Genomic DNA, 26919 nt, shown 5'->3' on the forward strand with positions numbered 1-26919 from the left:
TTTTTATTTTGAGACAGGATCTCACTAAGTTGCTGAGACTGACCTTGAACTTGCGATCCTCCTGTCTCGGCCTCCTGAGTTGCTAAAATTACAGGCATGTGCCGCAGTGCCAGGCCAATTTCTCTTTTAAGACAGCAGTGGAGGTAAAAGGAAATGTGTTCTTGAATGTGAACCAGACTGAATTATTCCAGATTTGCTATGAGCTGTGAGAATTTAGGCAAGTTAACCTTTCTGAGCCTGTTTTCTCTTCTGTAAAACTGCAATAAATTGATGTTTCAGGTAGTGTTGTGTAAGTGAAATTAGAAGCAGCCAGGGGCTGTGGGTAGATCATGGGATTGGTCCAAAGCCCGCCCCCTCATATGAGAAGACTCCTGGTTCAATTCCAACTTGCCTAGTACAACTCGCCTGCCTGTTGCTTGACTGCTTTCACATCGATAAAGTCAGGACCTCAACTATTTTCATAGAATGGCTGTACTTGGTGCTTTACTAGCAGTCTGACACCCCTCCCACATCAGTCCACAATCCCTATGCTAATCTAGCTCCCAGGCTAGGTCCACAGCAATGGTGCCAATGAAAATTACTTTCTCTGCACTTGGATAATTTGAGGATTCAATATGAATAGCCCATACTCACAAGAGGCTTTCCTAGACCCTATCCACCCATCCTCCTCAGCATGACCTAATCCCTCACCATCAGACTCTTGCCTTGCCAAGGAACAATGGGAGTAGCCTTCCAGACCAGTTTCCCAGGATTGGCTGGCATTTGCAAGTCTATACCCCCTAAAACCAGAATGCTCCTTTCTTCTCTCTGGGCTGCCCGTGGAAGGCACTGTCACTGAATATTTGCTCAGCAAATGATAATCTCCACTTTTGCCTTTTGGGAATAGCCGTCTGAGAAAGCAGTGCTGGGAACAAAACTGGAAGCAAAGTAGAGTAGGTACAGGGGAATTCTCTTGGGATGAAAGGACCCTATAAAAAACATGTCTGAAGTTAAATATCAGCTCTGTCACTTGTCAACTAAGAATCAAGACAAGTCACTGTACCTCCACCTGAAGATCGTGGCGACTGGCATACACTGAGCACCACCAAGTTTTATGCTCTGGGTGCTATTCTACACGTTTACAAGTGTTGTTGAGATTGCCACATCTGAACTAGCTCCAGTCTTACTCCCTTAGCTACAACAAATGACATGGACCAATCAGTGTTGTAAGAGTTAACGTAATATATTTATTTTAAGTGCCATTCATGCATATCAGTCTGGCAGCAACAATCCTAATGACACTTGGAATATTTCTTTACAGCACTAAACAGTTACAAAGAATGGGTGCCGCTCATCATAGAGGCAGAATATGAAATCGTGCAATAGCAAAACTGTAGAAACATTAAAACACTGACTGTCCAACAGCAGAACAGAGAGCAGGTTTGTGTTTGCACAAAAAGCCAATGCATTTTCATCACATATATACAATATAGATATGTACACATCACCCTCTGAATGAACAATATCAAAATACTCTATTCCATTTGAAATTATCCCCAGATTGTTTCCCTCCCACTTCAAAGGACATTTGAGAGACACATATTTACAAGAACACACATGAATACATTTACATGTCAAAAACTGCCACAAATGCCAGTCGGATTATTTTCCTGGACAGAGTGCCCATTTGATTACATGCATTTATTATTCTTTTCTCCAAAAGTCTTTAGTCAGTCTAAGCCCAAGATAGAACTTGCTTTTTTGCATTAGCAACTACCAACAGAAATGGCCATTAAAGGGACTCTCTGTGACTCACGAGGTAGCCCTGTCTGGCCATGGCCCAGACACCAGTCCTGGGCTCCTGGGTCACCTGAATCACAGGAGAGTGGGACAGGTCTGGATGGAGACTGCCTCCTGGGCCATTCCTGGTAAGTTTAGATACTCACAAAAATATCGAGCACTGCAAATCACTAAATGATTGCAAAATGGGAAATTGGCGTCACAAAATTTGTAAAATCATTATCGGTGTTTCTATCCAAATCATTCAGTTTAAGAAACTGCATTCCAATACCCAAACTGTTTAAAGTGCACATTTCTACCCAAGCAATCCAGACAGTTTCAGAACAGTTATATTTTGGTGTCTAGGAAACAGTGACTTGAGTAGACTTTTTTCCCCCTTTTTTGAAGCTTTTACTCTGCAGGCTGCCATCTCATCTTGCCTTGATCCTTCTAAGAGGGGCCTGTTGGCTGCCTTTCCAGCATCCTCTGATTTTTACTGATCTGCTGAAACTGAGCTTCCTTTTTCATACCAAGCAAGGTTCAAATGACAAAGAAACATAAAGCTCTTCCTTTCTCCCCAATGTCACCAGCTCTTACCATGGCTGGCTTCCCAGTGACTCTTTCAAGGCAATGCTCCATTTAAAAAACCACACACACACACACACACACACACACACACACAAACAAAATGTATGTTTAGTTCAAGTAGAGATTACTCAACCAATGAATCACTAAGGCTAATTAAAGTGATTTAGCATATGGCTGATAGAGACCAGAGGTGCTAAAGAAGCAACCAGTGAGCAGTCATTCCTCCTTGATTTGATGGGACCTATTTCCCCATTAAAATTTAAAACTTTTTTTCTTTAAAGAATCAACTCAAAACCTATTCATTAGGGGAAAAAAAATCTCATTTCTCCTAGTTTTATTACAAAACTAAGACAATCAATTCATGCAAAGTAACTGTGAGATGACATGAAACAGAACAAAAAACTAAGAAAAACTCCTACAAGGTGGGTTTCTTTTCAAAGAAAGTGACCAAATGTCATGCACACACAGGACAACAGAAACCAAAGTCCGCTTAGCAACTGCACTGAAGACGGAGGTGAATGAAGTCTATGTGTAGCTCCATCCTCCTTCCAGTACTACTTAAATGGAAAGAGCGTGAACAGGGAAACTTGCTTCATGAATCCCGCCATGTTGTTCTGTTGCCCAAATGGTCTTTGATTCAACTTCCAGAAAAATCCTATTTAGCTATTAAATCTCAATTAGCAGGAATGCTAAGATAGAGAAATACACTCACCTGGTAAAAGGAGTGATGATAAAGAGAATGACACAATGTCCCTCTGATTGTCTTGTCTGTAAACTCTTATCAAGAAAAATAATTCTGTGCTTTTCAAACACCACATTTCTCCTTAGTGAATCCCAATAGGAGCTGAGCATTCACAAAAGGTAGTAATAAATATTAAAATAACACTTCTGAATAATAAATACATAAGTGAATGTGGAGGCATTAATTTGTTTAGAGCCAAGCAATGCCCAGCTTCTAGCCATTGAAACAAATTTCAGAGCTGTCATAATGCAGATTTAGGAAACAGACATTGACAAGGTACAACATATACTCTATATTCTCCCAAGCATCAAAACAAATTTGGTCAGTTCTTTATGCTGCTCAGGAACAACATGCCCCTCTGGATTGTTTGAAGAGTATCATACTCTGTGTTCCTTGACTTATTGGACAGAATTCATTATTACCCACACTTCTGAAAAAGATTAAATAAGGTTGAAACTGAGCTTTGGAAAAATCTATTTTCTTTCAGTTCCCTACATCAATTAAAAGCATCCTGCAGAAAATAGCCTAACAAGAATAAAAACTGACAGTAACTTTCTTTTCAAGACATAATAATCCAATTAGAAAAAATTGAAGCCTTTCAGTAATTTTTGTACATATATTTACACATATGTATCTATAAACTGCTTGCAGCAAAATAGGCTCTGTCTGAAAAATCAGTCTGGCACTTGTGGTTAACATCAAACTGACACAAATATGCAAAAAGCTGTCCAAATCACACAACGGTTAGGAGCTACATAGGGCAGTTGGCAAGGAGACAAACATGTAGTACTTGTTTGGGTCAGATAAAAGCAGTAAGTTATCCAGCTAAAATCTTTTTGATTGTCTTCAAAAGAAATTTTGATAACATTGGTGAAGTGATTAGCAACTTTGTTTTCTCAACTGGATTCTCTTAAAATCTTTCCCTTCACTGCACAGAAAGGTGACGCTGGGGTCTGATGCCTTGCAGAAACAAGCCCTACACAATTGAATCCCAGTCAAAGTCATCCTGGATGTCATCTGGAGGCAGGGAGCGACGCATCTGGAAGGCTTGGGAAGGCATCATGTGCTGCTGGTTCATGGCTCCGTGATGGCCTGGAAGGAAGAAAGCAATGTCAGTAGTGACTTGAGAGAGAAGAATGAAATATACTACCCACTACTGAGCACTTCCTATGTATCAGGTACCCAGCACATACAGTCTGCTTAGTCTATCCATAAACCTTCAACCAAGCGGCTCATATGATCTTCATTTTATAGGTAAACAGGACAGGGTTTAAGAGGATGAGCAAGTTACCCAAAGCCACACTGACAGTAAGGGGACAAGATAAGATTTGAACTCAGTTCACCTGACTCTTAAAACTCATGCTCTTTCTATTATACCAGGCTATAGCAAGAAGACATGAGAAAAGTGTGACATAACAGTTTGTCTTACAGTCTGTTCTGTTCCAATACATTTGGGTAACAAACTGGCTCACGCAAGAATAGTAAGGAGAATGATGTCAGTGTACTACTGATGTCAGACTGGGTTATAGTGAATTTTCTACAGCAAGTTAATTTTTGAAGTGAACACAGAGAACAGCAACACAGTGAACTGCAGTAAACCATGGAGAAAAAGTTGAGTCCACAATTCCTGTTCTACCTGCATTCTTCTTGGATCACTCTGGCATCTGTCTGATCTTCCCAATTTCAGTGCATTCTGCGCCCCTGTCTCTGTATCCTGACAGAACCCTTCCAAATCAGTTTCACAGAACTCACTCTTTTATTGGAATTAAGTATATCCTTTTTAGTTGTTGAATTTTTTATTGAATCATTATTTTTGTTAGTACTCAGATGACAAAATTTTTACTAGTCTCCTAGAACTTCTATCATACAATTATACAAAATCCTGGTATGGCAGAAATGCCTGTATGCTTTTTATTTAACAAAAGTTTACAAATTCCCTACCATGCTCTCAGGGACTAATTTATGTGATTTCCATATAACCCTAAATTTATTCCTCCTAACAATCCCAGGAGCTAAGATAGAGTTCTTAGTCCCCTTTACTAACAGGGAAGCTTAAGCAGGAAGGTTCAGAAGCTTGATCAACATCTCATAGTTAATAAGCAGTAAAGCACCAGGATTCAAACCCTCACAGTCTGGCTTCCGGGCCTTAACTACCATATCATGCCACCTACAAATTACTAGGTGAGTGCTCAAAAAACAGAGCATCCTTCCCCTTCATCAAAGCACAAGTCACTTGGGCCCACTCCTTCACTGTCTGGCACACAATTCTAAGTTTTAAGCAAATCCCCATCCTACACATTACCTTTTCTTTTCCTCAGATAGCCCAAGTATGGTATGATATATGAGAATAACAATGGACTAAATCCAGATATTAGGACTTGAGTCTTGGTTTGGCCATCTTCAAACTGGGTGGCGTGCGCAGGTTCTCTTTTCTTCTCAGCCCCTATTTCCTGACCTAGGTGATCCTTAAGGATCCTTCCTTCTAACAGTATGTTTCAGTCCCCTAGCTAAATGTAACTTTCCTTATCTTTGGGAACATAGGAGGAGAAAAGCTTATCAACAAAGCTTATCAACTCACCTCCTCTATAAGTATCCCTAAAAACTATAGCTGAGAGAACTACAGTGGAAAAAATGGAGCAGAATCTATAGGAGCTAATCAAAATAGGTTCCCTAAGGCTGCTAATTACCTGTCAATGTCCTATCCTTGCAGATACTCTGTCCCCAGATCCCCAACAGAAATTCACTCCTTTCTGAAGCAGTCTCATTCATTATGGGGACGTCTTAAGCTTTTTAAAGAACTTTTTACATTTATTTTTATTGGTACAATATAATTGTACATAGTAGAAGGATTTATTGTTACATACTCATGTGTGCACACAATAGAACAGTATAGTCTGATCAGTTTCATACCCCAGTACCTCTCCTTCTCCCTTCCTCTGGTTCACTGGTTCTACTGGTCTCCTTTCTATTTTTATGAGACCACACACCTTTTTTTTTTCTGTAAGCTTCAACATATGAGAGAAAACTAACAACCTCTTCACTTTCTGCAGCTCAAGCTTTTCAAGAATAAACTCTGAAGCATCAAGTGTAACAAACACACACACACACACACACACACACACTCACCTGCCATCGTTGTTCCTGGAGTGCTGAGTGCCTGTGGGATATGAGGATAACCAGGGGGTGGCATCACTGAAGGAGGGAGATTTTGCCTAGAGTCTATGTACAAATTTCCTAACCAGATTAAATAGCAGAAAAAAGAAAAACACGTTACCATAAATAAAACAAATAAAGCATTAAGAGCATAACAAAACTATGACCTAAAACTTAACAGGTAACGTAAGGAGGGAGAAGGAAAGAAAAATTACTCTTTTCCAATGCCAAAGTTATGCCAGAAGATGGTGCTGGCCTTCTGAACAGTCTTCCAGGATGTGTACACTAGTACTAATTCTGCCACTGCCACTAACTCTCTGTAAGCTTAGAAGCAAGTTATATCTATTGTTGTTGTCACATACTTCATCAATTCACACTTTCCATACTCACTATTTTATCTGACCTTCCCACTAAGACCACAAGGAAAACAAGACAGAAACTATTATTCCCTTTCTACAAATGAGGCAACTGAAGCTCAGAAAGGTTAACCTGACTTGCCTAAAGACATGAGTTTGACAGGGTTAGGGCTAGAATCCAGATTTCCTAACTACAAACTCTTTCAACTATTGCCTATTTCTCTCTTGCTCTGATTTTCCTCACCCCAAAACAGCCTAATCATGTGTGTTCTACTTTATTAACAAAGTAACTGAGACACAAAATAACAGTCAAGATCTGTACAAGGTAAAAGTTCCATAGCAAGCAAATGTGACTAAAAATGTATTAATCTGGAGTGTGGAAATGGGTGTAACAGATCTTAAGCAAATGACATTTAAGAAAGTTCTTAATGTGTTTTCACTGACAGAAGCCATTGAGTGTTAAAGGCTCCAAAATGTCAATTACATTACATTATTATGCAAAATAGACCGGGAGGGGGGGAAAAACATCATGTTTTCTCCCACCCTACTCTAACTCATAGGGAAGAAGGACCATAAAACTGGTTCACATTGTAAGGAACATCTGGACTTTTAGAAAGGCTACTTCCCTAAGGGTTTCTAGTGTTTCATACAAATTACACTAGGATTCTAGCAATGCTATAATGAAACTAAAATAAAACAACATTTTTTCCAGAAGAAATTAAAAAGGGAATACTCCCTCCTCCCAAATTAAGGGAAAGCACACTCACTCATTGCTCACAACAAGTTTTCACCTGCCACAAGAAAGTCAGATCTGATCAGGCCCCTTGAGATGGCAAGACCTAACCGAACCAACTGAACCAAACCTCTGACCACACAGATGAGGAAACAGTCAAAGAAGAGAGCCAGAAACAGGAAGAGAATCCAAGACATTTAAGTCCTAGTCACTGCCTTCCAAGATAACATGCCTTTTAAAATAAAGTTCACAGTCAGAACTGAGCTCTCTAACTGACCATACTGATGATTTAGGAAATAAAGCAGGAGAAAAGTTTTAAGTTACAGCTCCCGCATTCTTGGAGGGAAAAAAGAAAAAAAAAAAAAAAAAAAAAAAAAAAAAATCCTGTTCCTAGGTGCTCACATCAGTCAATACCTGCAAGGCTAATGCACTTTCTAAAGACTGCACCAGCTTGGGGAAGCCACATTACTAAGAGTAATATGGTAAATCATACATTAACACTTTCTAAACTCTGTCCTACAGACCCTCTTTTTACACATCCTCAGAGTCCAAGCCACATCCAAAAGACAAAATTGATTTTTATTGGGGATTAATATTTTTTTACAGCTTTGAAATTCTGACTTTAAAGGCAGAGGAGGTGGGAATTAGAGAAGGGTTATTTATAGGAATAAAGATAAATCTACATTAAACATTCTAAACTTTTTGGAAATTGTCATATTTCTATTACTTTTATTTTCACATAGAAATTTTCATTACTTCTCATTTTCTCTACAGTCTCATTTTAGAGACTGAACAACGAAAACCTGACATTATGTCTATTCTTCAAGTAAAACGAACTTTTTTAGCAAAATAACAAGTTGCCTAAGACAGTGAATTTCATACAAATGAGAGAGAAAATCAAGAAGATTCCTAAGCCCATACCTGCTCCAATGTGTTGGGAAGGTTTTGTTGGATGCATGGCACCATGACAAACATTTTGCTGAACATTACTCTGTGAGTGGATAAGGCCAGTTTGTGTAAAGAACTGATTAAGAGAAGAACAGAGATCAGCAAACTGAACCTGATCTAAAGACCAGTTCTTCAGATCTGCTTGTCTCATACTCTCCATCAGACCTATGAGGAAAGCATTTACAGTTAGCACAATTTTGCAAAGGCTGCAATGAAAATAGCAAGGTACAATTTTTTTAGCCCTCAAATTTTTTAATGATTCATTTTAAATTACGGCAAAGATTTACCCATGCAATGAGGAATGAGAGATTACTGAAAGCCCAATTCTTTTAAATATGGTCAAATTTTCTTTCAGAACTCATCCATGATCCTCTGCTACACCAATTGGCCTACATATTTTATGAATTTTACAAAGTGTTCTTTTTAAGCTACTATCTGCAAAAGAAATGCCTTTATATAAGATGTTTACTTCTACTACAAAGAAACTTAAAATCTCCCAGACAAAACAGAAGCATATATATTTGGTTATGTATTGGAAAGAACCAGTACTCACCTTGGAATTGGGAAAGGTCTACATCTGACCAATTAACACTGCTGGCAATTCGACAGCTTTCTTTTAGCATATCAAGCGTTGCATACCAATCATTAGGAACACCTATAAAGTAATAATGACAATACTATAATTCTTGAATAGTGAGAGTTTGAAGAATATGTTAAGGGAAGGCAATGAGTTGATCTTATTTCTGACACTGGCTGATCCCTGTCCAGTCTTAGAAAGGGAAAGGTACCCATTTTGCCCAGTGTTAGGACATATCTGCTCTGTGAGATAGGCAGAAAGGGTATAATTTCTCTTCATTTTACAAAAGAAACTGAACTCAGAGAGGTGGTATAACTTAACAAGGTCCTTGTGATGAATCTAATACTTGAACACAAGTCTTCTAACCCCTAGTTAGGCAGCCTAAAAACTGCCATAGTGCTTTATGACATCAAACTTTATGCTGTTCTTTTCATTTTTTATAGGATCAAGCACAAAAAGTTATGTAAACCAGTACTTCCTTCTATTTAAAGTTGCTATGACCTTAAAAGATATGCTTTTCCTCATTCACTGAGAAAGGCACGCATTTAGAAGCAATACACAGTATAATGTAATACACAATACACAATTTAATGCATTGTTGTCCTAAGAGAGATGGGTCTAACAGTGGATGCTTCTTACAAGGAAAATTAGAAAAGAAATGCCTTAACATAGTCCTCCTGCCAAAGTAGTAAATGTAAGAAATGCTGATGAATCCAGGTCAGGACCTTTCTAGTTAGGAATGGTATCCTCTGCAGAATGTGACACCATCAGGAGAGTTTAAGACCCATACTCTGTTCAAAAAGTGGGCACTGGGCAGGGGCCATGGGGCAAGAATTGCTCGCAATGAAAAGGTGCTGAATAGAGGGAAAAAATCATCCATTCAGTGACAGTTGCCAAGTTGCTGTTTTTAGGATCACTCCTGAATGGATGAAGGTGAGAGCTAACACAAAAAGACTTTTAAGAAAAAAACCTCAAGGAAACTCTTGGTTGTATCGACTACTGGGTACTTAAAAAATTCTGCTAATATGAATTTTTAAAAATAAACAATGAACCACAGACAACATGACCTTGTCCTCAAGCAGCCCATAAATTTAGGGAGAAATTCCTTGGAGGAGAGAATTTAATTAATGCCCCAAACAAGCTACAAACATTCAAGTCAAGTCATACTCAGATCCTCTAGTCTAAGAATAATTTCACAGATAAGAAAACCAAGGTTCAAAGGAATTTTACAATTAAAGTCACCCAGGTAATTGATAGCCAAAGCAGTATTAGAATCCAAATCTCTTAATCCGAAGGTCAGAGTAGCACAAAGGCCCACTGAAACAGAATTATGCCAGGAACTAGGGCATTCTTGCTATGACTGATTTTTTCCACCACTGGGGGTAGTAGTAGGAGGGCTCCATTGATAAATGCTTATTTGATAAGCAGCTATAATAGTACAACCCATGCAGAGAAAATAGGTGAGCACACCCTACCCATTCAACTTAGTAAATGTCCATTGATTTTAGTCCTTTTAGAATAACTGGTTGCAGGCTTCAAAATTAGACAGGTCAGGATATACAAACCATTTCTAGCACTTAAGAGCAATGTGATATTGAGGAAACTGCTTTACTTCTTTTATTTATATTTTTCTTATCTATAAAATGTGGTGATCTGTATTTGATTTGGGAGGATAATATGAGATATTGCCTAGTACATAATGAGCACTCAAACCACTTCTATTTCTTTCCTGTTTCCTCCCTATTAAAGACAACCTGCTTAGTCCATTCTTTAAAAATGCAAAATGAGTCATTCACAGGGATGAATTATTGTCACAACTGTAGTAATTACTCCTGACTCCCCACAGTGAAATCTAATTCTTCCTGGGCAAGTTACCACTGGAATAACAGACTGCCAAAGGCACATCATAATTTGTTTCCAGCTCTAACAGTACCTTTTTCTTCTCTGGCAATCATTAGACTAAATAAAAAGGCAGGTATGACAAGAGTAACAGACTTCTACAGATGACCCAATCTCTACTCATGAGTCAATCCCCATAATCAAATTAAGAATAGGCTTAAATTTCTGAAAAACATACTGGTATTTAAAGGCAGGCAACAGTACTAACTTGATCCCAAAGAAGTTTAAATTCTGGTTTTTATATAACTTTTTTCTCTAGGTGTATATCTAAAAATAATTTCAAGATGTTTAGGAAATATTCCATTAAGGCAAGAACTATCTGCATTTTTGTTGTGGGTGGGTACAGGGGATTGAACCCAGGGGTGTTCTACCACTGAGTTACTGAGACTGGTCTCAAACTTGTGATCCCTTTGCTTCAGACTCCTGGATCACTGAGATTACAGGCATGTGCCAGTGCCCCAAGTTCACTATTTTTATTTTATTCTAGAACCTATTTAGAATTACTAACCAGGAAAACAAACATCAATTGTTAAAGTCAAACAAAATATTTAAGCATCTGTTTGAAAAATTTTTAAAAACATGCATTAGGTTATTTGTGCTTTCGGTAAAACAAGACAAATGGTTAAAAAACACTATAAAACAGCTTTCGTATTTTTCTTTTTTGGGGGTTTCAGGGACTGAACTCAGGGGCACTTGACCACTAAGCCACATTCCCAGCCCTATTTTGTATTTTACTTAAAGACAGGGTCTCACTGAGTTGCTTAGCACCTTGCTCTTGCTGAGGTTGGTTTTGAACTCACAATCCTTCTTGTCTCAGCCTCCCGACAGCTTTCAGATTTAAAGCCTCAAATAACTTCATTGGCAATTGTGGGGAAGAGAAATACCAAAGATTTACTAAAAGTTACAGGTATACTGCTATGTATGAATTTCTTCACATCTCAAATCAATTTTTCCCCCAAAACTTGTATGAGACAGCATGTACTATATCTAAGTTCATTTTCTTGACAACAGTCCAAGTGCCTGAAACAATGATCAATGTTTAACTGGTGGATAAGAACTAGCACTTTCTAGTATTTAGAAATATTCCTTCCAAGATAAATCTCATCATAAGATACATCCTTGCTTGTATAATTTGATTAAAATGGATTCTACTGTCATATATAACTAAGAAGAACCAATAAAATAAAAAATTTTAAAAAACAATCTCATCAGTGGTTGGCAAGAGATCAGCTAAACAAGCTGAAGGAAGGGCCTGATACACGTTGTTGGCTGGGGACTGAACCCAGGGCTTTGTGCCTGCTAGGCAAGCAATGTTAACACTGAGCTATCCTCAGGCCCTTTATATTTCTCATGTTACCCAGGTTGGCCTCAAACTTGTGATTCTCTTGCTTCAAAGCCTCCCAAATAGCTGGATTATGGGCATGTGCCACTGCTACCTGAGAGGACCTATACTTTGCATAACTCTGAGGGGCCCCATTCACCTGGTAAGTCCATGCCCATGGTACTCCCTTGGAATTCCACATGGCAAAGACTGTCTGGCTTGTGAAAAATGGCAGTTAGGTACCTTGCCAGAAATTATCAACACTATCTATCTTTCTTTATTTCCTTTTTTTTTTTTTTTTCCTTCAATACTGGGGACTGAATACAGGCACACTCCTCCACCACTAAGCTAAATATCCAGCCCTTTTTAAAATTTCTATTTTGAGCAATTTCTATTTCTATTTGCTATGTTGCCTAGACTGGCCTTTAACTTGTGATCCTCCTGTATTAGCTTCCTGAATAGTTGGCATTACAGGTGTACGGTTGCCATACCCAGTCCATGAAGACTGACTGACTGATTTTGGTACCAGGGATTGAACTCAGGAGCACTCGATCACTGAACCACATCCCCAGCCCTATTTTGTATTTCATTTAGAGACAGGGTCTCACTCAGTTGCTTAGCGCCGTACAGTTGCTGAGGCTGGCTCTGAACTTGTGATCCTCCTTATCTCAGCCTCCCAAACCACCATGAAGATTTATTTTAAGAGCAACAGATTTGGGGGGGCAGAAGTAAGGGCAGGGTATAAAGAATGTTTTTTTCTTTATTCTTTCATCCTATGAGATCAAATACCTGAACAGCAATAAGAAGAGGGGGTATAGGCATGATTAACTATATGAAAAGTGTTAGTCTAGGCATTTTGCATTTGTAGTCTCAATGATTCTCATGACACTGTACACCACGGAAATTTAGATTCATTTTTAATAGGCAAGCTAATAACAAGACAAAAGAAGTTAAGTAATTTGCCCAAGGTTACAGCCATAATGAGGGTTCAAATATAGGTCTTCATAACACAAACCTGTGCTTTCATGTAGAATCACACTGCATCAGAAGAAATGCACCCCACACTCTCCTTTTTTTGTGGTACTGAGGACTAAACCCAGGGGGTACTCTGCCACTAAGCCATACCCCCAGATCCCAAGGATTTTTTGTAAAATTTTGAAACAGGGTCTGGCTAAGATGCTGATCAAATTTGTAATCCTCCCACCTCAGTCTCCTGAATCACTAGAACTGCAGGTGTGAGCCACCACACCCAGCTCCCCAATTCCTCTCAAAGGCTCACTGGAAGTAGTGGCCAGAAGAATAAGCCTACAAGGGTTGTTGAGTTTGGCTATGATTCCATAGTAAATTCTAACTGGGAAAATCCCCAGGTCAACTTATAGGTTAAACAAGTTGCAACTATAGAATTATAGCAAGGAAACAAAAGGAGACAGGTGAAAGGAGTTTTAAATAAATGCTACCTGAGGCCCACAAAACAAAGGACAGATCTTAATTCACAGTTAGCCATACACATACCAGGAGATGAAAACTTACCAGAATTACAGGATACCTGTTGTGGTGGTGGGGGTGCCTGATGTGTTAACGTCTGATGCTGATGGTTCGGATGGTGTATGTGTTGATGTGGAGAGGGGTGCTGGGGATGAGGGGACTGGAGCTGGCTGTGTTGCTGTGGGTGAGGTGCTGTGTGCTGGGGACGCTGTGGGTGCTGTGGTAAACCATGGGGTCGATGGGGTGTATGTGGAGACGGCTGTGTGTGCATCGGGGGGTGGGACAGTGAGACTTGTGCAACAGAATTGCTGCCCGTGGTGTTGAGGCCACTGCCATGACTGTTGGTCAGGCTGCTTTGGTTGCTGTGTGGGTGAGAGCTCACTGTACTGCTAGGAGAGTGCTGATAGGAACACGAAGTGTGGGACTGCTGGGAAGATTCAGAAGGGATGTTCATCAAACCTAAAACAGTCAAAGAGAGCAACATCATTCACAGTCAGATTTCAATTGTATTGTATGACAAACATCTGCAAAATTTTTAGAGAGCAAAGCATTCTTGTCTTAGGAAGCAATAGCAGTTCAGTTTAATAAGTGTTTGTGGAATATCCATCATATACCAGGCTCTGGGATTACTGAGAAAAGTAAGAAACACCATTCCCTGCCCTGGAGTAGTGCATGGTTTAGAGCAAGAAACAAGACATTTAACAAGATTATGGCCCATGATTTAAGTACTTAAGCAGAAGTATACAACAGAATATAATAGCTTTGCTCCTTGACTGTTTAGCTAACATGGGGCTAGAGATACAGACATCTTCCTTAGAAACACAGCTATCTGAGTTGAGTCTTCAAAGCTGGGTAAATACTGGGTAAAAAGTAGGAAAGGTGTTGAGTCACACTCAGGATGTTTCTCTGTAGGTATGAAGACCAAGACTTTGAAGATGAGGGGAGAAATAAAGCCTAGTTATTTCTGATTTTTTTTTTTTTTTTTTTTTTAATCTCTGACTACTCCAAAAACATTATGCCCAAGTGGCTAGGGTCCCTAAGACTAAGCAAAACAAAAGAGCCACCTCCACTCTTCTTCATTATTCTATGGAACATTCTTGAAGTACAAGGAGTTTAGTGCTAAAAAGTGGATACTTTATAGTACCAGAAAGTAAAGGATCAAAACCTTTGCACTGACATTTACACTCTCTCACTTTGGAAAGTTATTAACTAAATGGGCATGGTAATAGTACCCACTTCAAAGAGTTGTGAGGATTAAATATCAAGGTGTAAATGCGAGAAGAGCTCAGTAAATGTTAGTTGCTCTACAAAAATGATTAGGTCAGAGGTGCCTAATGTTAAATAATGCATGTCTGGTGTGAGGTAGTTAGTAAACCTTAACTGCCATGTTTGGTTTTACACAACTAGGCTACTTTCATATCCCAAAGAACAGTCCATATAATGTTTTACTGCACCAAATATAAAGAATTTTCTATTGGATGAAAAAAAATTTTCACAAGATATTATCAGTTAATAAAAGAATCAAGCTTTTTAACAAAAATAAAATTGTTCTCATACTTGTCAGTAAAACTACTTAGGCACACTGAAAAATAATCATAAAACCTAACAAGTTAAGGTTTTTATGGTAGAAGAGTTAATAAATGTTCTTGGGCTGGGGTATAGATCAGTGGAAGAGTGCTCTCCTAGTATGCATGAGACTCTGGCTTGGATTCCCAGCACCGGGAAAAAATAAAAAGTTCTATCTTGGCCTTAGAAAATTGTCATTAACATTTGGTGGAAATGCAATACTACATACAACTTTTAGGATTAAAATCTGATTTTAGTATGGTGTGTAAAATAAAGATTCAGATCTACCACTAGCCAGTATGTTCACTTATAAGTGCCATTCACAAAATCACAAACTTTATGCTACTATATTCCAACAGCTACCTCTGCTAATGCCAGTCAAAAGAAAAATAAGGCCCATCCATTCTTGTGGTGCCTCATTCACCAAACACATTACATTTCAAACATCACTAATTAATCATGTCAGTCTTTCCCATATGATATAGATGCAGTCAGAATTCTTCAACACAGTGCTCCAGGACACCTTAGTAACCAACTAAAGTAGGCATACAAGATGAAATTTATTTGCCATTCCTGTGCCTGACTAAATATATACAGAATAAATACATACAGAGCATAGTACAGGCACAAAAGGTATAAGAAAATTATCTGACTGCGATGATAATATCCTAAAATTAAGGAACTTTATAACCACTACTGTGTAAAAATAATTAAAATACCATTTCTCAATAAAATTTATGTTACAAAAAAGGCATTTGAAAAAACTCACCTTGTTGACTAAGTGACTGCTCAAAAACTGACTTATAAAGGCTCCGAAATGAGGCACTAAGATCTTCAAAATTATATTCTGGGAAAAGTAATTGTTTTTCTCGTTCTGGAAGGTTGTACTGTGGCTGCTGCTGAGGAGTTAATGATTGGGAGACTGGTTCTGGATGGTTTGTGACCTAACAAAAGAAAATGCAACTAACTCAGAGGCTCTATATTGCAACTGGTTTGTTACATGACACACATAACTGAAAACCTTAGGAAACATACAACACTGGAATCCAAAAGAAATCAACTGTCTTTTGGACATTCTCTAGCTGGTTGCACCCTTATGGGTACAGAGAGCAAAATCATTACTGTGGATCTTAAAAACCACAGAAATCTAATCCAACTTCCATATTCACAGAAGAGGGGGGAAAATGATGCCAAAGATGATACAAACACATACTGAGTTAGAGCTGGAACCTTCCATTTCTGGAGAATCATCTTGATCTCTACAGAAACAACGAGGTCTCAAATTACACTATACTACGAAGCTACTAACTTTTCTTTCATTTTTACAATTATTCTTTAAGAAAATAAACTCATATACTATGAGCACTGTGAGCAAATGTGTGGCATTGCCCAAAAAAGCTTGTAGTTTCAATATGCCTAACTTCATTCTTAGAGGAATTTTTTTTTTTTTTTTTTTTAATGAAATTGAAGGTAAATAAGAAATGAAGAAGTAAAAATCAAAGGAGGCACTTGGGGACTGGCTCAGTGGTAGAGCATGTGCCTAGCATGCACGTTCAATCCCCAGTAACAAACAAAAACAAATAAACAAGAAAAACCAAAGGACAATCTGAGGAAAAGTAATAGATCGGGGCCTTCAGCTACATAGTGGGGAGGGAAAAACCAAAACATTTAATATAAGAATTATCTCGGAAGGCAGCAAAACTAGAAATAAAATTAATAGGAGATCAGATCAGCTGTATTAAAGACTATCATAAGATAGAAAACAACTATTTGTTTGGCATTTTGAAAATTAAAATCTGAAAACTCACTGAAAATTTACCCAGCCATTCAAAAAGATACCCTTAAGGATTCTGCACTAACATGGAAAAACATGAATCTTATGTATGAAAATTGCTCCACTATTGGCACTATTGTGACCAGGCACCACACACATCATGTGGGCACTGCAAAGTGGGAGGATGATTTAAACCTTAGGGGAACAGCTTGATTACCCTGGAACATGAGATAACCTGTGGTCTCACAAAGCAAATTCTCATTTGCTCTCCTGTCTTGTGTGAGGTGGCCATGGGGCAGCTTTTGCACCTCTCTCATCTGCCTCCCAAGAAAGGTACAGCTGCAGGTCATATAATGGCTTAGCTGTAATATGTAATCTGTTCCTCTACTATGGAACGACTCAGTACTTGTGTAGTCTGTCATTTCTATCTACTGGTTTGGTGTGGTTGTGTGGGATAGAGGGAACTAACATGATGATCTGGCTTACATGATGACTGCATACTGTATATTTCTTATATAGATTCATTATATACTTATAGTAAGTCTTGCACAAATTTCAAACAGTCTGTACAAGTAATAAAACTGCCTCTTTCCATAAGGATTCACTATCTTTGCAGGTTCAATCTGTGGACATGTGACAAACCCAAGCAGTAGCAGCCATTGCAATGTTCCTTAAGGACTACCTAACCACTTGACATTTTGTTATTAGATGAAAATAGCAGTCTACAATGTCTACCTTTCAACAGGGAAATTTAACCCACTTAAAATTGATAGGTGTAACAGACATACTAGTTTTCACTTTTGTCACCTAGTTCTATAAATGCTCCTGTAATTTTTTTCCTTTTATTGTATTCTGTGATACTGGACTCTGTATACTTTGATTTCTATTCATCTCAAGTTTTTTTTTTTTTGTACTCAACAATTTAAAATCATTTATTTTTTGCTTAGTTTGTTTCAATGCTCCAAATATTCCTTTTTCTGTCATGACTCCAACATGACTAAGTCTTTAAATTAATTCATCTTCCTATCAGCTAAGTACAGTAGGCTTTCTATATCCATACCTCCACATCCACTGATTCAACCAACTACAAACTGAAAATATCTGGGGGAAAAAATTGTGTATGTACTGAACAGATATAGACTTTTCCCCATGCCGTCATTACCTAAATAATATAGTATGACAACTACTATATCACATTTACATTGTGATTAGAGGTAATTAAGGTATATGAAGGATGTGTACAGGTCCAAATACTATGCCGTTTTATATAAGGGATTTGATCATCCAAATTTCATAACCCCCAGGGGGTCCTAGAACCAATCCCCTGAGTGATTACTATAATTTTTTTCAGGACGGACACCTAAAAACAAAGGCAGGATACTTTCTACACTCTGCCTATAAATGACTGACTTTCTTTTACCTTCACATATAAGTGAAAATTTGGCTGGGTGTAACACTTGTTATTCCAAACCTACACCCTCAAAACTGTACAGTACTCCATTATCTGCTGATGCTTAGTAGTACTGATGATTTGTGTTTCTTTATAAGTAATTTATTTCTTCTGTCAGAGTATTTATAGGGGTGATTACTTTTCAAATTTTTTAATTTGCCACAATGTCTCTAAATACGGATTTTTTTCCTAGCAATTTTTCTTAGAACTCAGGAACTCCTAACTTTTATTACTTCTGAAAACTGCCTCTGTATGACCTTTTTTGATTTTTTTCAGCAGAGGTACTTACAATTCTAAGTTTTCCATATTTATTGTCTTCTTTTACATAATTTTTACTCCTTTTTTTGTTTCTTCTGCATTCTGAGAGAATATTTTTTCCAAAACACTGAAGACAATTTTGAAGAGTCAAATTTGTTTTTTTTCTTATATTTAATGTGAACTTTAATTCTGCTAATTTTTGTTTCCCTTGCATTATTTTCTTATCTCAAGTCCCTCCCTTTATATCTTTGTCCTGTGTGAACTTTTTCCTATTTACTCATTGTGGAACAGGGAGTGATCTGGTAAGATTGAAGTTATACTGATGAACAATGTAATGGTGCAGCTCTTAGGTTTTGTTCTCTTCCCAACTGTAAGGATCATAGTAGATGGTTTGGAAAGAAATATCAGATAACCCAAGGGTCATGTAACAGGTAACAGATTAGCATGGGGCATTACTTATACCCAGGTTCCTTTACAGTCTGGTATTTCCCCCCAAGAAGAATAAGAATATCATCAACTATAGTTCTACTATAGCGTATTTTTTCCTACTCTAATTACTTTCCGCTTAGACACAGAACAGATATTTCAGCATTTAATACAGCACAACCATCCATATATTTGCTTTTAACTCAGTAACATACAAGTACCAAACATTACCCAGATAGAAGTCTGCTCTACTTATTAAATTAATAAACTGATTAGTGAAAAAACACAATTTTTCATTTTTTTGCATTTTAATTAAAATTGGTTTAAGCAAATTTAAGTTAGTTTTGGATAAATGATTATCCAAAAAGAAGTCAATTCACCAAGACTTACCGGGGTATAACTATGCACACTCCCAACACTGTTCAAATTAACAGATGCCAAACTCTGGTCTGAGAGACTGTTGTTAAGGCTACTGCGTGGGCTATCACTACCATCCTGATCAGTGTTGTACAATGTTACCTGGAATGAAAAAGAGAGCGACAACTGAATAAGTAGTTCCTGAAATACTTTTAAAGCAGTTTTACAAAAAACACATTTGAGCAGGCATATGGCGAGACATCAGTGGTCTTTCCTTCAGCATTAACCCAATTCCATGCTCCTCATTATTAACTCCATGTTCTCCATGAAACAATTTGCTCAATACTTTTCAACTAAAGGTCATATCTATCTAGTAGTACATAAATTCAATTTATCAGGCATAATTAGTTAACAAAAATTATGCCTGTAGTAAGATTATAGTAAGATTATAGATTTTTACTGTTAAATATTTCTACAATGCACAAGTTCATTTTTGTTTAAGCTCTAAACAAAATTACTGCTCTATCAAAATCTTAGGCATGAAAAAAACCACACAAACAAAAAAAACCAGGATTAAAGAAAATCACAGGCACCAGTATTTATGATATTACAAATTGGAAACAATGTCCTATATACTCATAAAACTACAGATATGTGATCTAATTTTAAAAAATAATATACTATTGTACATATTAGATGTGAAGGACTCTATATCAAACTCTTAACAATATGATAAACTGGAAGGAGATGGGAATTGCTATGGACTTTTACCACTGATAAGGTTAATTAGTACAGTTTGTCTATAATAATCATTGCAGTTTTTAATTAGAAGGCAAAAAAAGTTGTTTTTTTTTTTTTTTTTTAAAGAAAACTAGCCTTATATGTTCTTCAAGGTTCTGTTCAGATGCTATTCTCCACTTTTCCTTCTATGCTTCTTCTTCCATGAGAACAATTAATACATTTGCCTCTATGTTCTAACTAATTTGTAGCAAATTTTTATCTGTCACTAGACTATTACCTCCCTCCTTGGATTTCCCCCATAAGTAACTGAAAACAACATAGAGTTTTCTGCTCAGTATGAGTTATTTACTGAATTGAGGAACCAAACTGATCATCCTCTCTGTGTTAAAAACAGGGTTATGCTCAATGCTCACTAACATTTGCCCAAAAAAAAAAAAAACCGGCGGAATACATGAAAAACTAGATACATACATCTCTACACTTAAGGCAAAACCAAAGTGTCCCACATTTGCATCAGCTGGAAATAAATGTCTAGGAAAAATGTAAGGGGAAAAAAATAAAAAATAATAATAAAGAAAATTCTGGCCAAGATTTTTTTGGTGAATAATTACAGTATAAATTTCACAAAATCAACACTATAGAACCCTATGAATAATTAAAAAGCTATAAAACATTATTAACAAATTACAAACATCCCATGGTCATTTTCTCAGCTGCTCGTTCTCTCCTGTCCATCTACCACTCAAGCCAGAAATACTCTTCATCATTTTGGACAATGCATTTTGTTTTACTTGGAGGGAGAATAAACATTTTTATTGAAATATAAAAAAAAAAAAGTGCACAAATTATTTTATTTTTTGCAAGCTGGGTACACCCATGTAATCACTACCCAGATCAAAGTATAGACTAGCACTTCTCAAACTCTGATCTCCTACCTCTTTCTTCAGTCTTAAAAATTAAGAAGCCACCAGCTGAGCATTGTGGCACGCGCCTGTTATCCCAGTGGCTCGGGAGCCTGAGGCAGGAGGATGGGAAGTTCAAAGTCAGCCTCAGCAACAGAGAGGTGTTAAGCAACTCAGTTAGACCCTGTCATTCAACAGAATACAAAATAGGGCTGGAGCTGTGGCTCAGTGGTCAAGTGCCCCTAAATCCAATCCCTGGTACCCCTTCCCAAAAAAAGGAAGCCAAGGAGGTTTTGTTTATATTAATATATCTATCAGTAACTGGTGTATTTGAAATTAAAATTCATGTAAAAATAACAATTACAAACCCAATTACACGTTAAAATGAAAATATGTTCCCCAATAAATAAGATGAGTAGTACTATTTTACATCTTTGTAAATCTAAATGTCTGACTTAACAGAAAACATAAGATTCTGCTTCTACATTTAATCTGTTCCAAAGTGCTGTTTGAGTGGAAGTGCAGAAAGAAAACTTGGTAATAAAAGGAATGTTTTAATCAACTTTACATGTAACTGTGGATACTCTTCTTGATACTACACCAAAACACAACAAATGTTTGTTTTGGCAGTACTGGGGCCTCACACTGAGTTTCATCTCCAGTCCTTTTTACTTTTCATTTAGAGACAGTGTCTCACTAAGTTGCCAGGCTGGCCTCCAACTTGCAATTCTCTTGCTTCAGCCTACCCAGTCACTGGGATTACAGGTGTGGCTCCTACATGGCTCAAGTGACAATTTTAAAAAGATAAACTGCAATGTGCTATGTGAAACCATGGCAATAAATTTTTTATGCTCTGCTCCATTAAAATCTACTGTTCTACCTTGTACTTTAAATGAATCGTTTATCAAAGCATAATTTTATAACATCATATATTGGTCATTTGGAAAATAATGATTTGCCAAATTATGCAGACCTTCTATATGTTGTTGTATTTCATCTTACAACATCAAAAATTACACTCATTAACATCATCCCAATCTCATTAGAAACATCTTTTTAAAAACTGGGACTTAGACTCACTGTAATTAATATGTCTCCCTAAATTCGTTTTCTTCCCCCACCCCACTTAAAAGCTCAATTTTTACCACAGGAAACAGACATGAACAGTTGTTTTCCTTGAAATGACCAGACTCACTTTGTTCATTTTCAAGAAAGTTTCTGACAAACACTCAGATTAAATAATCATTATCAGTTGTTCTTTCAAGTAAAAACAGTGATCTATGAAAACAGTAGGTAATTCAGCTACCAACTCAAATCTCTCAAATAGCTTTTCTTAAAGCAACCACTGCATATCAGTACCTAACAAATGTTTCATGCATCCTCCCATGTCATCGTATAGTATACTAAAAGATGTAAACTGAAAGGCTACAACTTAATAAAACTACTTTCCAAAATAAAGGTTTTTTTTTTTTTAAAAACTCAGTGTACAGCAGTAAAAGAATACAATGACTGTACAGTTATATGTTATTGCCTTGATCTGTGTTAAAATGCCACAGGTGTACACACCATCACTTCTGTCATAGCAATGAAAATAAAAATATAAGAAAAAGACAAATGTCTATTATTAAGAAAACAATTTAGACCTCATGGACTCCCCATAAAGGTCTTGGTTACCCATGCAGCCACAGACCTACCAAAGTCTGAGAATTGCTGATACACTATAGCACCAGCACTCCAGAAGGCCTGCTGTGCACTCTCCCAGTCATCCTTCAAAGTTAACTGATAATCCTTCCACATTTCCTGTTCTAAGTAACCTCTACGTGGACTTCTATCATTACTGAAAGGTAAGTAGAACCATGTATCATATGATTTCCTTTTCACAAAGTCTTGTTTTTCACTGCATTAATATCTGTTCTTAATCTTTACGATTTCCTATTTTATTTTAAAATAAACTTAGGGGTGGAGCTAGTTAGGCCTCTCTAGACACACTGAAATCATGTGCAACTTTATTGGCAGTTTACATACTACACAAATGCTCTACCACTGAGAACTTTGTTATTTTATTATTTATATTTAGGTCTCAAATTCACCTGAAATTGACTTTAATATTTAAAAATGTGGGTTTTTTTTCCCCTCAAATTCTGTTGAGTTTACTCTTATGCCAATACCACACTTACAACAGTTTCCTCCTGAAAATTATACATCTCTTTAGTTATATTGTCTTTGTTTTAACTCAGTGATTTTTAGTTTCTTTATAAAGTTCATCCTTCATTTAATCTTCAATATTTCATGTTTTTGAATTGCTAACATGTTACCTTTTATATTTTACTTTCTGTGGCTAGTACAACTGATTTCTAAAATCAAACCATGATCTTTTAATAAGAAACCTTGCTTAATTTACTTATTAAAGCTCTAAAGACTTTCTAAAGATTTCTTTTTAAGATTATTTTTATCAGTGCACTGTAATTATACATAATAGTTGGATTCATTGTTACAGATTTGTACACCCACATAAAAAAAAAAAAATGGTCAATTTCATTCCCCAGTACCTCTTTTCCTCTTCCTGCTCCCATTCATCTATCTACTTCATTGGTCTCTGTTCTATTTTCATGAAACCTTCCCCACTACACACACATTTTCCCCCAATTTTTCCTTCCAGCTTCCACATATGAGAGAAAAACATGACTCTTGACTTTCTGGTATGGCTTATTTCATGTAACATAATGCTCTCAAATTCCATCCTTTTTTCTGCAAATGGACATAACTTCATTCTTCTTTATGGCTGAATAAAACTCCATGGTATAATATATATCACATTTTCTTTATCCATTCATTGGCTAACAGACACCTAGGCTGGTTCCAAATTTGGCTACCGTGAATTATGCTACTATAAACATAGGCATGCATTATCACTATGGTATGCTAACTTTAATTCTTTTGAATAAGTTTAAATTCTTTCAGTAGTATAGCTGGGTCTCATGGTGGTTCCATTACTAGTCTTTAGAGGAACCTCCATGTTCATTTCCATAGTGGTTACAACAATTTACAATTCCATCAACAGTGTATTTATGTGTTCTTCTTCCTCCATTCTCAACAGCATATATAATCATTTGTATTCTTGATGACTGCCATTCTAAATGTTGTGAGATGAAATCTTGGCATAGTTTTGATTTGCATTTCCCTGATGGTTAAAGATGTTGAATATTTTTTCATATATTTGTTGGTCACTGGTATTTCTTCTCTTTCAAAGTGATTATTTACCTCATTTGCCTCCCTGTTTTGTTTTTGTGTGTGTGTTTTCTTTGGTGTTAAGTTTTTTGAGTTTTGTGTATAGTCTGAGTATTAATCCTCTGTCAGAACAGCATATGGCAAAAAGATCTTCTCCCATTCTGGAGGCTCTCCCTTCACATTCTTGTTTCCTCTACTGTGCGGAAGTCTCTTGATTTGATGCCAACCCACTTACTAAGTCATTCAGAGTCCTATTGAAGAAGCTGTTGCCAGTGCCTGTATGTTGGAGCTGCTTCTAGCAATTGCAAAGCTTCTGATCTAATTCCTAGGTCTTTGATCCATTTTGAATTGACAATTCTTTTAAATTTTCTGGATAAACAATCATGTTATATGTGAATAATGACCCTATAATCTGGGTTTCTTATATCTTCCACGTGTCCATGAAACATGTTCAATGTATAACTGTTTAAAAATATTCTTTTCTAAATTAATTCTATCATCTGTGTCATCTCTGGGTTTCTGATTTTCTTCACATTATAGGTTGTTTCCTACTACTTTTTTGTTTGCCTGAATTTTACCTTGCTTTATGATTATAATTTTATATTCCTATAAATATTCTTGAGCTTCTCATTTGCTGATTATTGCTATTATATAAGTATTTTAAACTTCAAAGATCTCTCATATTTTTATTGCCTCTTCCACCTTCATTGGATTTGTTTTTGTTTCTAGATACTTAAATTGTTAATACTGAGCATTTGTTTAGTCTGGATACATGTAATTAAAGCTACTACTTTAACTACATCTCACAGGTTTTGATGTCATATTTGTACTTTTGATCAATTCCAAGTATATTCTAATTTCTACCAGGATGTTTCTTTGATCCACAGGTTATTTATAACTTCACTACTTAACTTGCAGTTTTCAGATAAATTTTCCGACTTTTCTTTTGCTATAACTTCTACCTTAATTCCATGGTGTTGGAAAATATATGCTGTTAATGTCAGTCTTCAGAGATTTGTTGAGATTTCCTTTAGGATCTAACAGATCAATACCAAATGATTGATTATGGCAACTATTCCATGTGTATTTTAAAAAAATGTATATTCTGCAACTGTGTATGCAACATCCCACATAAGTCAACTGAATTAAATGTCCTCATTTTGTAGTTCAATCTTCTATATTTTTAATGAGATAATTTTGCTTGTTGTCTTTATTTCTGTCTATCTGTTCTATGAGTTTAAAAAGAGACATGTTAAAAACTACCACTATGGTTTGATCAAGGATTTGTCTCTTCTCCCTTTCAATCATTTTAGTTTTGAGTTTATGTTATGCAATGTATACAAATTTAATATTGCCATAGTTTTCATAATAAAATACCTCTTTTAAGTAATATGTCTTTCTTTTCATTTAAAATCTACCTCATAAACAGCACATGGGGGGAGTTTTTTAATTTGGTCTGATAATGTCTTTTAAATTACTTAATGTATTTACATTTAATATAATTCCTAATGTAATTAGATTGAAATATTACTTATTTTCCTTTGCTCCCATCTTATTTCCCTCTCCTGCTTACTTTTGGATTAGCCAAGGATTTATTATTTTTTTCCTTAGTAACTGTATATTCTTTTACTTTTTTTTTTTCAGTACTCCAGAGCAGTGGTTTGTAAGGTGTGAAATTATAATCAATAATTCATAAAATTACAGAAGTTCTAGATGATGTTATCTTCCTCCAGAATTTAGTTTGTTTCTTACAAGAAGAATATTCAACTATAACTCTAAAATCAGTTGAAGCTATCTATTTTGGTATGCTATTACAGAACAAAAACTTTGTCAGGTAACATCTTGAAAACCTATTTACCATGGTGCTCTCCTTCTGGAAGATCATGAATTACAAGGAAATTTGCAGGGCTTATCTCAGTGTGTTCACCTTTTCAAGGATCCTGGCCCCTGACACAACCAGAATGTTGTCTTGGTCTCCACTGTCTCCTTCCTCTTTTTTATCATGTACATGACTTGTGTGTGTGTGTGTGTGTGGCAGGGGGGTGGTATTTTATACAGAGGGGCAAAAGGGTTTGTAAGATACTAGCTACTCTGTATCTAAAAGGAGATGTACAAAAATCCATCACCTTTGACACCACATTATTTGCTCAAAAAATCCCAGCATTACTACTTTCTAACTGCCTCCTAATAACCACAACTGCCTATGTTTAGCCCCTTAGCACTTATAACAGACTACAGCAAATAGCAGTATTAGAAATTTCTGATTTCAACCCATCCACTTCACCAGAACTTCTCCAGGCTAGTTGGCCATGATTAGATATGATTTTTAAAAAAACAAATTTCTAAACCTTATTCATAAAAACAGAGTAAAAGTTGGTAGGATAGTACTGAAATCCTGGTATTACCACCAGCAGCAGCAAAAATTCCTTCTTAAGTGATAGTGATGTGATTACTATATAGGCTGGCAGTGGGAAAAACCACTGCTCTATACATCGGCTGCTGGTTTCCTTCCTAAATTGGAAATCTGATTATGTCACTCTATCAATAAAGCTGTCTTCTGTTTATTCATTATATTTTTACAAGCAAAAAGATTTCATGAATACTATGTTACTATGTACATATGGTATTGTATTTATGTGTCTGCATGAGCAAGTGAA

General features: G+C 36.6%; 1 protein-coding gene across 5 annotated transcripts in view; it reads right to left on the reverse strand.

The window, feature by feature from the left end:
* Window positions 1-1203: 1203 nt before the first annotated feature.
* The window catches only part of FOXJ3 (forkhead box J3), a 107099-nt gene continuing 81383 nt past the window's right edge, over window positions 1204-26919 (reverse strand). For all 5 annotated transcript variants that reach the window (XM_079156290.1, XM_079156292.1, XM_079156289.1 and 2 more), the window contains 8 exons: window positions 19425-19553; window positions 15896-16070; window positions 13606-14019; window positions 8832-8933; window positions 8252-8443; window positions 6215-6322; window positions 1850-4180; window positions 1204-1804 (listed from right to left, as the gene is read on the reverse strand). In XM_079156290.1, coding sequence (XP_079012416.1) covers window positions 4065-4180; window positions 6215-6322; window positions 8252-8443; window positions 8832-8933; window positions 13606-14019; window positions 15896-16070; window positions 19425-19553 — 1236 coding nt within the window. In that variant the 3' untranslated portion in view covers window positions 1204-1804; window positions 1850-4064. The remainder of the gene's footprint in view (window positions 1805-1849; window positions 4181-6214; window positions 6323-8251; window positions 8444-8831; window positions 8934-13605; window positions 14020-15895; window positions 16071-19424; window positions 19554-26919) is intronic.

Source organism: Sciurus vulgaris (genome assembly GCF_902686455.1).
Source record: "Sciurus vulgaris genome assembly, chromosome: 1".
Taxonomy (NCBI): domain Eukaryota; kingdom Metazoa; phylum Chordata; class Mammalia; order Rodentia; family Sciuridae; genus Sciurus; species Sciurus vulgaris.